The sequence below is a fragment of the Balaenoptera ricei genome, chromosome 20 (assembly GCF_028023285.1).
Source record: "Balaenoptera ricei isolate mBalRic1 chromosome 20, mBalRic1.hap2, whole genome shotgun sequence".
Taxonomy (NCBI): Eukaryota; Metazoa; Chordata; class Mammalia; order Artiodactyla; family Balaenopteridae; genus Balaenoptera; species Balaenoptera ricei.
This window is the reverse complement of record NC_082658.1, coordinates 52,819,810-52,834,259: the sequence shown is the minus strand read 5'-3', so window position 1 is coordinate 52,834,259 and position 14,450 is coordinate 52,819,810. Positions and strand designations below refer to the sequence as shown.

The 14,450-nt window shown below is 47.8% G+C and overlaps 2 protein-coding genes across 5 annotated transcripts in view; both read left to right on the top strand.

Annotated features, from left to right (window-relative positions):
* The window catches only part of C20H17orf100 (chromosome 20 C17orf100 homolog), a 64,186-nt gene extending 62,261 nt beyond the window's left edge, over positions 1–1,925 (top strand). Inside the window, exons 3-4 of the mRNA XM_059907560.1 lie at positions 357–1,196; positions 1,860–1,925. The gene's annotated coding sequence lies outside the window, so the exon portion shown is untranslated. The remainder of the gene's footprint in view (positions 1–356; positions 1,197–1,859) is intronic.
* A 1,887-nt stretch (positions 1,926–3,812) lies between these two features.
* XAF1 (XIAP associated factor 1) lies at positions 3,813–14,350 on the top strand. Of its 4 annotated transcripts, XM_059907548.1 has the most exons (9): positions 3,848–3,925; positions 4,224–4,318; positions 6,675–6,810; positions 7,349–7,405; positions 7,761–7,956; positions 9,125–9,210; positions 11,869–12,210; positions 13,967–14,039; positions 14,153–14,350. In XM_059907548.1, the coding sequence occupies exons 2-8, from the start codon at positions 4,287–4,289 to the stop codon at positions 14,021–14,023; spliced, it is 906 nt and encodes a 301-aa protein (XP_059763531.1). In that variant the 5' UTR covers positions 3,848–3,925; positions 4,224–4,286; the 3' UTR covers positions 14,024–14,039; positions 14,153–14,350. The 4 variants fall into 4 exon arrangements, with proteins under 4 accessions (XP_059763529.1, XP_059763531.1, XP_059763528.1 ...); XM_059907546.1 differs by having other exon boundaries at positions 3,813–4,318; XM_059907545.1 differs by lacking the exons at positions 3,848–3,925; positions 7,349–7,405 and having other exon boundaries at positions 3,957–4,318.
* The last annotated feature ends 100 nt before the right edge of the window (positions 14,351–14,450 follow it).

Below are 14,450 nucleotides of genomic sequence, written 5' to 3'. Positions count from 1 at the left end.
TATGGCTTTTTAATGCACAATTTACAACATTGCCAGATGGTGTCAGGACTGAATTGTATCCTCTCAAATTCATATTTTGAAGCTCTAACCCCCAAAGTGTCATATTTGGAGATAAGATTCTTAGGAGATAATTAATGTTAAATGAGGTCGTAAGGGTGGGGTCCATTTTTAAAAATTAAAAGACACTAATTATTCTCTAAAACGAGTGGCTGTTCATCAGCATGACTTACACAAAGTAAGCTTTTCTGATAGCAGAAAGATGCTCAGGGTCTAAGTTTTTTCTCTTTCATTTCCCCCCCGCCCCCCCCCCCAAAAGTGACAATAAAAGATTTAATGTACATGGTCATTTGTCCTAGGTCACATGAGATTTGGCAGCAACTAAGGTGGCCATTCCATGATTGAGATTTAGAAAATCACCAGCAAGAGGGAGAAAGCCCCAGAACACTGACCCTGAGATGTGCCTTTGGGGCACTGAAGCAATGACCATCTGGAGACAAAGAGGAGAGCTGGGATTGCCGATTGGATGGGGATGGGTCGGGGGAGAAGGTGAGGAGGTGCTTTGACCAGGAAAAGAGCTGAGAATGTGTGGAAACAGACCCCCGAAGGAATGGAAGGGAAAAATTCTTGGGACCACAATTGCAGACAGAATGCGATGGAGTTGCTGTTTCTTGCCCATGAGTTTAATGACAAGGTTCCTTCCCTTTGGATGCCAACTAAGCAGGAGCCGGCAGGGCATCCCCTGACTTTGCAGCCCAGCCAGGCCTGGAATCTGCCCCAAACACAATCACAGATATTCCCAAGGCTTGAAGTCCATCCAGAGACTAGTCACTTGATGCAATTGCCTGTGGTCTGAAAAACAAACTCCCACCCAAACATATTGCACCTGGGGAGACTGCAATCTCAATGATCATGTCTCCCAGGACTCAGGCCCACTCTGACCACAGGATCTTTCTAAAGGCGTGACCAACAGACGTGTGCACAATTCCACCATGTAATTTTTGTCTGGGAGGTAAAATACCTCTGTCGTTACATCATTTTCCTTAGCGTAGCGATCCCTTAAGAGAAGAAAGCCTGACCAAGATCCCTTCTCAAAGTCAACCATGGAAATAACCTTTTAATATTCTCTCCTGTCTTCCGTGACCTTCTACAGCTTTCACACACAATTTCTCATTTTATCCTCAAAACAACGCATCGAGGTACGTACTATTATTCCTGCTTCCTGGGCCAGCCTAGAATCTCTGCTTCCCCCTTTCCGTCCTCCCGTTGAAAGGTCACGCTGGGCAGCCCAGCCAAGTCACGCCGGAGGGATTAGTTCCCTGTGACACCCCTTCCCCCACTCCCCTGACCCACAGGCCGGACACAAAAGAGGCTGCCGGAAACTCCTGACCACTGCCAAGCCGGTAGCCGCAGTGCCCTGGAGAGGAATTCTCAGCTCACAACAGAGCATTTCTCATCTAGTTTTTTTATGGGTTTGGGGTTGGGGAGGGGTTGGTGACCAGCCAAAGACGGGTGGCAGAATGATGAAATCAGGCAAGCCTGCAGCACTGATTCATGTCACGGTGGGAATGGGGACAGGCTTTTGTGCCAACCAGAATGTGCCTTGGTTACACACTCCAGTTAAAAATAGTGATGGCTCAGGATCGGCCATGGTGGTCCAAAAGAAATTTTCCTTCGTCTGTAATATTCTAATTGCTTTGAAAGCAAACATATTTCTGCATTAGTTATAGAATATAAGTTATCTTTAAAATTCAGAAGGAAATGGCCTCCGCTGCTGTTTGGAGAGCCCTCGGGTTCTGGGGTGGGGTGGGGTGGAGATGAGGGTGCAGGGAGATTTCTGACTTCTGCTCTGATTATCTCAGACCCGCATCGTTCACACCCGTTCAGCTCAGCCAGCGTTCGCCTGCCCACTACTGCACAGCCCAGGGCTTCACAGCCTACCGGGCACATGCACATGGGACCCTCCGGAGGAAGGTGACGAATCATAAAGAGCCTGATGAAAGAGGTGATGAATCTCAAATCACCTACACCCGTGGTTGGCCGAGGGCAAGTTGGGGCAACGGACAGAGAAGCAGCCAACCATAACCAGAGACAGAGGAGGTAGGTCCTGTATCAGTGATAATGTCAGAGTTGGCCTTGAAGAACTTGTGGAATTTTGAGATGTAAGGAAGGGATGGTGCAGGGGTGGGCCAGCCCGGGAAGAGGAAACATCTTGGAAGACAATTAGGATGTAGATGAAAAAACTCACGGTCATTTCCAATTCCACCGCCATAGCCCCCATCACTGGTCCTGGTCCCCTGGAACATCTCACCTGTGCAGCCCTCTTTGACATCTCTACCACCCCCTCCATTCTGGGGGATCTCAGCAGGAGACAGTGTGTGTGAAAGCTCAGTTTTTTTCACTATTGTTGCTATTCATAAAACTGCCTGCAGATAGACAGGAGTGGGAAGCAAAGGTCAGAGGGATTAAAGAATTTGCCCAGCTGATGAGGAAGGGAATCAGGAAGCTAACCCGGCCCACCCCCATCCCCACCAGCTGTCAAATAAGGTAGATGGTGTCTGGCTTGGGTTTATAGACCCCCTAAGTGAGATCACCCTGCTTTCAATCCCAGTTCTGACATCACTGTGTGACCTTGAGCAAAGTACTTAACCTCTCTGTGCCTCCATTTCCATAGGTACAAAACGGGGTAATAATCCTTACACCAGAGCCATCGGGCAGATTAAAAAGGATCCTGCCTGTAAAATGCTTAGTATAACGCCTGGAACACAGGAAATGTTTAAGCATTCATTCACCGCTGTTATCTCCTATCACTGATATTTATTGTTCGCACCCACTGTCTCTCATTCAGAACCTGAATTTTAGAGTCTGGTAGTTGGCTGGAGACCACGTCTGAACCTTTTCCTTAATCCCACGATCCTCCTCAGAAAAGCTGCTCTCACTCCATTTGCAGACTTCACAAGAATTCTCTCAGCCTGGTTGTGCCATCACTCAATATGGTGCTTTGGAATCCTTCTGTTAGCACAGCTGTGTCTGGGGTCTGGGAAAGCTCTGAGGACCCCGGGGGTGAGAGATGCACATGAGAGAGGGTCTATCGAGCAAGTGGAGGTGGGGGGTATGTAAGCAGCCTCCCATCCTGTTCACGCATCCCAGAAGAGCACCCCGTCTGGCAGGCCGGCACCCCTTCTCTTCCTGTGTGCTACCCTGGGCTGGCCCAGACGAAGAGCTTGTCTGCACCTTGGCTTAGATGGGCTTTCTTGCAAGCTCACCCACAGGGGAACATGAGAGCTGCATGCTCACTGAATCCTAGACCCTCCCGGCCTCACTCCTGGGGCCAGGTCCCCTCCATCCCTGACAGGTTCATCCAGGGACTGGGTCACTCCTGGGGCCAGGTCCCCTCCATCCCTGACAGGTTCATCCAGGGACTGGGTCGTAACCAGGAGGAAGTTCGGGGCCTCCTGGGACTTCCACCCACAGATCCCAGCTCTCCTCCTGCAGAAACCCAGCCCCGTCTTTCTTCCATGAGCACCAAAGGTGGGTCCCACACTTCTGGAATCTTGAGTGAAGCTCATGCAAGTTACATCACCCCTCAGTGCAGTGGTTTCTGTGTCTGAAGACTTCCTCATTTGCCTGCCCGCTTGTTAGCATTACAGTTATGCTTGCTGTAATGATTTACAAGTGAGGAAAGAGGCGCTCGGGGGATAGGCAGTTGCCCCAGGTCACCAAGCTGCTACGCGATGTGGCTCCAAAGCCTGCAGTCTTGGCACCCACCACGCTGCATCCCCAGTTTCTCCCGCCCTGACCAGGACCGGAGGAGGATGCAGGAAGTCCAGGAGCCACTCTCAGGGAGCAACCTTCAAGTTCAACAGGGCACACCGGCTCTCTCCCCGGCAGAGGAAGGACCAGCAAGAGGACCAGGAGGGAGAGGGAGGTCAGTGTTTTATGGAAGGGGATGGAGAGACATGGTTGCAGTGAGGCCAGCCTGGGTGGGGGGAGGGGCTGCTGCCCAGGGGGAGGCCTGGCCTCTGGCTCCCACCCAGGGGGTCGTAGAAACAGCTGGTGGCAGCAGCACAGGCCGAGGGAGGCGGCAGGGGCCGGCTGGGCTGGCCGAGCTACAGAGGGGCTTCCTGCAGTGTCCAGCCACAGGTACCTTGGAGCAGCCCTGGGCTGAGAAATCTGAAAACCCCTCCCTTCCTGGGCTGTGGGCGGGGTGCTTGGAACACTTTCAGTTTTGTTTCTCTGCCTGCGAGAACCGAAACTCCTCGAAACAGAAGGACTCCGCAGACCAGAACATGGAGGGAAACTTCCAGGTGTGCAGGAACTGGTAAGAAGTTGCTTTCCCGGCGGCCGACCTGAGGCTGGCTAGTGAGAGGGGCAGACAGGATAAGGCTGTTTCTGAAGTTAAGAGAAAAGGGTCCTTGTGCCCAGGAGGGCCAGGGTGGAAGATTTAAACTCAGGAGATGTAGGAAGATGATGAGAGATGGTCAGGGTTGGCGAACATCCCTGAATGCCATCCCACCCCCACCCCAGATATTTCAGACTTTCTGGGACAGTTCTAAAGCCAAACAGCCAGGCTAGCTGTCCCTGCTGGGCTACTCATACTTTTCAGAACTTGGGTCCTAACTTGGAGTTCGGATCATATGCTCCGCACACCAGTCTTAGACAGAAAGGGGCCCACGGAGATTGTCCGGGACCACACCCGCCCTCACATTGAGAGGGCGCTGTGGAGCGGGGTGGGGGGATAGAGCAGGGGTCCAGACCACACCTCTAACTCAGGGAGACCCGGCCCCTTGAAGTACCTCACTCTCGAAGCTCCCTACCTGTGGTGGGAACCAGGGGGATCCCTCCCAGAGAGCTTTCTCCAGGCAGACCCTCCTGGCTGAACCAGCTCAGGAAGAGCTGAAGGGCCAGGCCGGGCAGAAGGAGAAAGGGGCCAGGCCGGGCAGAGGGGCAAGAATAGAGGAAGGGAGTGGGAAGCAGCCTTTGTGCCACCTGCTTGGGCTGTGCAGGAGCCAAGACCTTGTTCAGACCAAGCAGAGTGAGGCTCTGGCTACTCCCCTCTGGCCACATCCCATGTGCCCAGGACATGGGCGGGCAACTCTCATCATCCTTTAGGCCTTTAGAGCTATGGCCACTACGTGTCCTCTCTCCCAAGCTGCCACGAGCAAGAGCTGGTTGAAATGAAAGGAGGAGTATTAAGAAACACCCTGCCTGGGACCTGGGAGGGTCAGAAGCTTGTGTTTTTTGGGGTCTCCGAGAAGGGTCTCAACCTCTCTGTGGGTTGCACAGGGGAGCCTTAAGGCAGGGAAAGGTAGATGGCTTCTCGCTCTGGGAGACCTGGGAAGCTCTCCCTATGGGGATTCTGAAAGTTGGCATTGCCCTTGCAAGGAGAGTGGGCATGCAGGGCTGGATTTCCAACTGGCTGTGGGCCAAGCAGGGGAGCGCTTGAAAATAGACAAAATATTTGAAAGAATTTGATATTTGTTATTTCATTTTAAAAACAGCTTTACCAAGGTATAATTGACATAAACTGCATTTATGGTACATTTTTAAAAATATTTATTTTATTTATTTATTTGGTTGCACCGGGTCTTAGTTGAGGCAGGTGGCCTCCTTAGTTGCGGCTCACCGGCTCCTTAGTTGTGGCATGTGAACTCTTAGTTGTGGCATGCATGTGGGATCTAGTTCCCTGACCAGGGGTTGAACCAGGGCCTTCTGCATTGAGAGTGCGGAGTCTTAACCACTGCACCACCAAGGAACTCCCTGTGGTACATTTTTAAAGTGTGCCATTTGACATGTTTGTCATAGATATATACCCATGAAACCATCACCATGTCTACTAAAATTCAATAAACTATCAAGTTAGGAAGAACAAAAGGGAATTTTATTCAAGCCACGCTGAGAAGGATAACCCAGGAAGCAGATTCTCAGAAAGCTCTGAGAACTGTCCCACCAGTTAGAAGTCGAAGGCACAGTCATATACATTTTTGAGACAAAGGATCATACATCAAAATGACATACTGATATTTCACAAAAAGTTCACCAAGGATACATAGTCTAAGTAAGCACGTACAAAGTGTACCAAGCAAACAGCGAGTCACTGTCACTAGGACCCCCTACAGAGCTGGGAAAGAACCCTCTTCTTTTATGAAGTTACATTGCTAGCTTCAGAAGAACGAAAGAAAAAATTGATCTTTACAATCGAGCAGGCACTCCCATCTTTGAGGAGCTCTGGTTAATGTGTAATACAGATGCACACCGTACATTAGGAAGGGAGGAGGCCCAAACAAACACAGGGAGAATTTTATGTTTAATTTTTTCTTGTCCTGCCTTAAAATATAAATTATATTTCATCAATCACAGTCAAGATAATGAACCTCTCCATTACCCCCAAAAGTTTCCTCCGGCCCCTTTGTAACCTCTGCCTCCTGCCCCTCCTCGGCCACTCCCTCTCACCCCAGGCAACAGAAGAGTTTGCAGAGTATCCTTACACTTATTTTATGATTTTGCATTGTTCTGATTGAGGAACAACACGGGGAAGGGGGGCAGGTGGTATCGTCATCATATTTTCAGTGCTTGAGTCCTTGAAAGATCTTAATCCAGCAGCCCTGGATATGAAATACGGCTCCCTGCTTTATACCATGAAATAAGCCTGTTTTTCCTCCCTCTTGATCCTGCAGCAAAAGAAGCGTGGCCCCTGGCCACTTGGCCCTCCATGAGGCCTACTGTCTGCTGTTCCTGGTCCTCTGTCCAGAGTGCAAGGAACCCGTCCTGCAGGATAAGATGGAAGAGCACCGCCGGGGCGGGCACCAGCAGGTGGGGAGGCGGAAGCAGGGATGGAGGTGGGGGCACCAGGCGGCGAGTCGGAGCCCGGTCCTCACTGCAGCCCGTCTCAAGTGGGCGCCCCGCGCCCAGCTCCCCCTGTGAAGTGGAAAGGGTAGTTATATCTGCCTTTCTTGTACTGCTCTGAGTCAACCCTGGTTTTCCCATCCCCTATCCTTTCCCTACAGGCGATGGGTTCGGCCAAGGCAAGGGGGTCCCTGTTTCAGGAAAGGTAAAATGTTCTTTCGAGATGTATCAAGAGGAGAGACAGGAAAGGAGAGCTCTAGAAGGCACTCATGGCCAAGGCTGGTCAAAGGTTAACCTTTCTCTCCTGCTGTTTCTGGAGATGGTCAAGCTCAGGCATCCATTTCAACTCAGCGGGTCCCACAGATGCTCCTTGAGCACAGGGCTGGTGCTGCAGGGAGACGAGGGAACCTGACTCCTGCCCCCAGGCGCTCACAGACCCGCACCTGACACACAGAGCCAGGGCCGCTGAGCTGGGTGGGACTCCAGCGTCTCCCTCCGTGTTTAGGTGGGGTGCGCCATGTGTCAGCAGAGCCTGCCGAAGCACTTGCTGGAGATTCACGAGGTGAGAGTCAGCTGTGATTTCTTCTCCCGAGCCCAGGAGGAGGGGAGGGGGCCAATAATAAAGACTTCCCCCCACCCCCTGCCTCCAGCTCTCTCTTCTCGCCCAGGGAGGCCTGGGGCCTGGAGCTAGCTCACCACAGGGCCTCCTGCCCCCAGATGCCCTTCAGAAGGGCCTGCCACGGTCCACAAGCCCAAGAGAGCTCGTGTTTGCCAAGGAGCGTCCCCCAACCCCCCGGCCTTTCCCACCTGCTTTCTCTTACTGGCTTCAATCCCCCAGGGAAATAAGCTCATATCCCCAACGCAACTGCAGTCACTGCAGGCCAGTGACCGTGCCCGTCCCACCTGCCTCCCCGCAGGACAAGGAATGCCAGGAGCGCCCCGTCGAGTGCCAGTTCTGTGAGCTGGCCGTGCGCCTCAACAAGGTGGACATCCACGAGCGCCACTGCGGCAGGCGGATGGAGGTCTGCCCAGGCTGCGGCCAGCGGATCGCGCTCCACACGCTGGCCCGGCACAGAGATGAGTGCCGGGGCGAGCAGACCCGGCGCCAGAAAGGTGAGCAGGGATGGCAAGGAATGTAAGCTCTCAGCAGGACAGGTGACATGTGTGATGACAGATACACATGTCTCAAATTCATCTGGCTATTCTGGACCACGTACTAGAGTGGCCTTCTCGTGTGTCTGCTGTGATGTCTAAATGACTGGTCCAGGGAGACCAAGACGCCAGGAGCTGCAGGCCTGGGAGCTACACAGATGAGTGCAGAGGCAATGGGGGCCCGACAAAATGGGAGGCTTCCTTGGAACCCCTCAAGCACGATTCCAGCCTAGCAGAGACCCACCTGCATCCTTTTACAGATGAGAAACCTATGCATAGAATGAAACAGGGGCTTGCTAGAGGCAGAAACCAGACAGGACACCCAAGTTCCCTGACACCAAATCAGGAGCTTTTTCCACCATCAGCAGCGGACAGAAGGGATCTAGTTGTAACTCCTGACCTTGGGGCCTATGTGTTGGCCGCCTGGTACCACTGTGTGTTCTCTTGACCTGGTTACCTCTTCATGAGGTGTGTTTACGGAGGACAGCAATGTGACAGATCTTGTGTTCACTGGTTGTTTTAGTAACACAGTAACACGTGGAGAGAGCCTAAAATCCTTTGGATGGTAAGTCTCTCCTGGTAAACAATTTTATTAAAATCGGCAAATGAAAAACTGGAGTGCTTGAGATTCGTGTACGTTTCCAGCATGGCTGGGCTTCAACACAGCCAACAAACAACTCTTCAGCACAACTTCATCAACACAACACAGCTTCAACAAGACAACACAACACAGCTTCAACACAGTCAGCAAAGATGTGTGCAATAACTCCTCATTTGATCACAGAGCTCAGAAACTGGTGAAATGAAAGAGCAGTCAGACTGGACGGGGCTGGCATCTGTGGTAACGGCTCTCTCCGTCTCCTTAGAAACCAGTCCTGCTCCAGGAAAATGTCTCTTCATCCGGGCTGTGTGCTGCCCCGAGTGCACTTTTGCAGCTTAAAGGAAATGATGTGGGTGATTCCTGCTGTGGGTGGCCTGTGTGGCCAAGGACCCTGGCAGTGCAGGACACTCACGGCAGGCCGGGGACAGTTCATCATCAGGACTGCAGGCCACGTACACAGTTGTGGGGCAGTCGGGCTAGCCATTTTCAAGGGCAATCATTTGTGCTGTTGTTTCCATGCTTTTTCAGGGAAGAGAATTCCAGCTCCTGAAAGGAACATTTGCTGTCATTATTGCAACCAAATGATCCCAGGAAATAAGTATTTCCACCATATGGTGAGTAGAAATTAGTTATTTTCTAATGGTGCCAATAGCTAGTCCATATTCCAAAAAGTGTGATGTGAAAGGTGGATTCTGGGTCCAGTTTTACACAGCATGGATAACAGAGGTTCCCATATTTTTAGTTTTGCTTTGTTCAGAAAGGGATGTTGTGAATTGGTTTAGGCTAATTCAGCACACATAGTTGGTCTCCAGTCGTGCCAGCCCTTCAAGGAGCCTCCCTGACCAGTCCAGCTATCACTGATCACCTCCAAACATCTTCAGCCTTCAGGGCCTGGACATGGTAATTTGGTCCTTAATAGGACCTGCCTTATTATTTTCTGTCCCATGCGGGAGTCTTCTCAATTAGACTGTGAGCTCCCTCGAAAAAGTTAACAACTTTCTCCATCTTCCCACAGTGAAACTGATATCAGGGCTAGGTACCAAAAGGGGGACTCTGTAAAGATGTCACGATGTGATTGATTGATTGATTGCTTTTGCCTGGGAACATTCACAAACTCCTCCCTCCATCACTCTGAGCATGTTTTAGTGCATTAGCCCCGTGCCAAGCTGCTCCCTTCTTTTGCAGGATGGAGCATTTTCTTTCTGGGGAAACTTCCTAAGGCTTCTCTCCAAAGAACTCATTTCCTTCTGCTTGGATGGAGCGCTGTTTGTCCTTTCTTTACCCTTCAATTCAGAGAAATATGAATATCAGAACTAAAGAGACCCTAGGGGTGATCTAGACCTTTTTGTTTATTGTGGGACAATACATATAAAATTTACCATTAGTGACATTTAGTACATTTTAATAGGAACACTTGACTTAATGAAGTCTAAATTAATCATATTCCCTACCCTCCTTACAAACAATATATGGATTTGAGAACATGTTGACTCCGATTCTCTATTCCCACCTTATATGTAAATGCTATGGAATTTAGTTTCACCTTGTTTTCATACTATCCCTCTTTAGTCATTATTATTGCTGTCATTTTGTGCAATTCATGCCTGCTTGAATATACTCACACATTTACCTTTCTCTTTGCTCATGTTCTTTCTTAAATCCCAAGCTTTCCGTCTGGGTAGGATTTCTCTCTTCCTGAAATACACGTCTAGGTAGTTCCCTCAGCAAGAAGCTGTGAGGAGTAAATTTTTAGTTGCCTGCACAGGTACTTTCTTCCTGCATTATTGAATGGTAGTTTAACTGTGCATCCAATTCTACGTTAACCGTTATTTTCTCTTAGCATTTTGAAATTTAGTCCACCGTCTTCCCCCCTCTATGATTGCTGTTGATAAGTCTGCTCTCAGTGTAACTGCCATTCCTTTGTGGATAACCCTTTTTCTTTGGTTGATTTCAAGATCCTCTTTGCCTCTGATCTTCCTGGTTTCACTGCAATGCATCCAAGAGAAGATTTATTTTTATTCATCCTGCTTAAAACAATATGCTCAAGTGTGTTTATTTTTTTCCTCTCTTCTTCAGAATTTCTCCTGCCCAAATCTAAAGATTTAGTTCTGCCTTAATCAGTTCTGAGAAGTCTCAGCTATAATCTGAGAATCTTGGAATCCCCAATATTCCCTAACCCCTCCATGTTCTCCCAACTCTTTCTGTGGAACATATTGGATGTACATCAGGCCTTCTCGTTCTATCCTCATGTCCCTTAACCTTTCACATTTTCTATTTCTCTCTCCTATATTCTGAATAATTTCCTCACATCTATTTTCAAGTTCATTCTTTCTTGGCCAAATCTAACCTGCTATTTTTAAGCCTGTCCATTGAGGTTCAGTGTCTGTATTTTTCATTTTAAGAAGTTCTGTTTATCTCTCTTTCAAATTCACCTACTCTTTTTTTCATAGGGTCGTATTCTTTTCTCTTGTTTGAATCATTTTTGATTAATTTATTTTACAGTCTCTCTCCTATAGTTCTGTTATCTGAACTCCTTGGAGACTAATCCTGCTAATGGTTGTGTCTATGACTCTTACCCAAGGTAGAGTGTTTCCTTGTGTGTAAATTTGAATCGTGAGTTTCTATTTGGTGAGACTCTATCTGTGAGAATCCTGTATGACCTAGTTTGGGATTATGTAACCTCCAGAGGGATTTTGTGATGGCTTCTGCCCTACATCCCAAATTTTACATTAATTCTTCTGCTTGGGTATTCCCAGAGCGTGAGGATTTTGTAAATCTGAACCCCAAATACAAGGATGGCATGAGCCTCGGATTTTGAGTTTTCAGGAGTGTCGGTTTTGCTTCCCCACCCTCAATTTCTAGTCCAAGGTAGACAAGCTTTCTTGCCACTTTCCTTTTCCAATTAGCCGATTCTTTTCTCTTAGCCACCACAGGTTAGCCTTCAAGGTTCCCAGCTTTACTCAGGGAAAGGGGAATCTTAACTGCCAATTTCACTTCTTGTGTGGATGGGACTCTTCTCTTATCCAAGCTCTTAGATACGAGGTTGACCCCACGTCTCCTCCTAAAGTGTCAGCTCATGTGCTTAACAGGTCAGGTCTTCATTCCTGGAACATGGAGCTTGCTTGCTTTCTTGCAAAGTCAGCTCAGTGAATGTTTGTCATATTTTATCCAGCATTTCAGAGTGGGAAAATTTCAGGTTATCTTGCCTATTGTATTGTCCACCATTAAAGCTGAGGTCATTTTAAAATTTGAAGTATGACTCATAATTGCAGGACAGATGCCGTCCAATCTCAGATTCTGTGACATATTCTCCAGTTGGGAAACCAGATATTCCTCCTTCATCCCTTTCAAGTCAGGCTGCTGAAGATCAAACTTCCACAGCAGAGAAAGACGTCCGTCCAAAGACGAAAAATACAAGAAGATTTCCCCTTCTTTCTGAAAAGTCAACACGGCAAGCACCAAGAGGCACAAACAAAACCATGGATCTGCCTTTGAAGTCTGATGGCAAGCTCAGGGCCTCCTCTCCTGTAGAAGACGAGACAGCCTATGACATTCTGAGGAGGTGTTCTCAGTGTGGCATCCTACTTCCCCTGCCAACCCTAACCCAACATCAGGTACCCAGCCTCCATTCTCTCCTTATCTGGCTGGGAGCCATCTGGACAGTATTTAGAGAGACCCAAGACCTGCAGGATATTCTCAGACATCTTTATCTCCCCTTTCTCTGTGTGTCTGAATCCATTCTCATAGCACCTATCACCTGGTTATATATGTGCATCATCTCCCACCTCTGAAGGCAGAGCCAGATCTTTCATCTCTGTATCTCCAGTTCCCAGCCCAGGGAATGACCACAGCAAATGCCCCAAAACTGTGGAGCAAACAAATGAACAGAGCACACCCAATCTAGCTCTCTAGCTCATGGTGTAGATAAGACAATCCAGGCCCAGAGATCAGAGCCTTGGTCAAGATACTAAGTCAGTTGGTATCTTGCCTCCAGCAGATCAGGATTTGCAGCCTCAATAGCCTGATTTTTTACATCCTAGATTATTTTCCAATAATAATAAGAATTAGTATTAGAGGTAGTTAACCATTATGCACCAGTTACAATGCAAAGCTCTTTACAAATGGTTAATCATTATAAAAAACATGCAGGTATTTTATCCCTATGTTACAGATAAGGAAACTAGACAGAAAGGTGAGTAGCTTCCCCAGGATTATACAACTAGAGAGTGGCAGAATCCAGCCTAAAATACATGTGTATATAGTTCCAAAGCTTATGCTTTTAAGCCCCAAACAGGATGCCTCACTCAAAAAAAAAAAAAAAAAAGCTTTCATTATTTGATGTTTTTCAAAATACAAAAGTACTAGATACTACTAAATACTAGGTTTTGTTGTAACCAGTTGACATGATACCATACAAACAAATATAAAGATAAAGCTCATCCTCCCCGACACCCACCCCACTTCCCCAGTCCCACGCCCTGAGATACTAGTTTCAGTATCCTGGTGGGTATCCTTCCAAAGCTTTACCTCTGTTCACACAAACATGAACAAGCCTCTATGGGGTTTGAATTGTTTTTTCTTTTCCCCTATATATCATCTTCCTATATTCATTACTCTGCCATTTGCCTTTTTCACTGAATATATGATGCACACTCCTTACAAAAAAGTAGACCTAGATCTTGTTTTTTCTAACTTCTCTATATGCACACAGCACATAATTTTACAAAGCTGAGTGAATTTCATACTTGCTGGGGGTGTTATTATTGCCATATTTCCTTGCCTCCCACAATTTGAAATTTCCTTCCATACTTCCCTCCATCCTTACATAATAGGGTTGCCGAATTTAGCAAATAAAAATTCATTACTTGGGACAAAAATAACTACAAAATAATTGCATGAGACATACTTATACAAAAAAAAATTCTTTGTTTCTCTGAAATTACAATTTAACTGGACATCTTGTATTTTATCTGGCAACTCTGTTATATAACCACACACACACATACACATTTGGAGTCCAATTATACACATTTCTTTGCATCTTAATGTTATGATTCATCAATACCCAAGGACATCCCTCCAAGTCAAATGATGTTGTCCCCCCCCTTTTTTAATGGCATAAGAGTCCATGGTGTGGGTATCCTCTAATCTGTTCGTCCACCCCCCTCATGATGATAGGCCTCTATTAAACATTGTCCCAAGCCTCCCATAGACCCCTCATGGCTCACTGGGCTCCATACATTTTCTATGGCATCTGTAGCTCAGGGTTCCTGCTCCGGGAACTGGGGATAGGATTACCCAGAGATATCCTAGGAACTAACACTCCCCACTTTAAACACATTGAACTTTTTTTAATATCCATTTCTTTAGGAGAAATGCTGGTGGTTAGCTTCATCAAAAGGAAAACAAGTGAGAAGTTCCAGCTAGCTTTGGAAAAGAAAAGGTACAACAGATTTAGAAGATTTTGTTTTTACACTGGTTTTTCTGCTTGCTTTCTGTGCTAGTCTTTACTTGTGAAAAGAGATGGGTTTTATTCACTGGGTTTCTTTCTTGTAGAAGAAAAGGTTTGGATTCTGTTTTCCTCCTTTTGAGCTGAGATGTTGGTTTCCCCAAGAGCTACAGATAAACCAGAAGAAAAAAGGGCTCTGTCTCTTCTGCCTGAGAATTCTGATCAAACATCTAGGCTCCACACAGCCTGGACACCTTAGGGAACCCAGCTTTGTCCCCGAAGAATAAAAAAGCCCTCCCTGAAAACTTGTCCTCCACCTTTCTGTAGATTTTTTCACTGGTTTTCCAGGGCCACGGATGGCAGCGGCTAGCACGGCAAGGAAAGGGGAGTGGCAGCAAAGAAGAA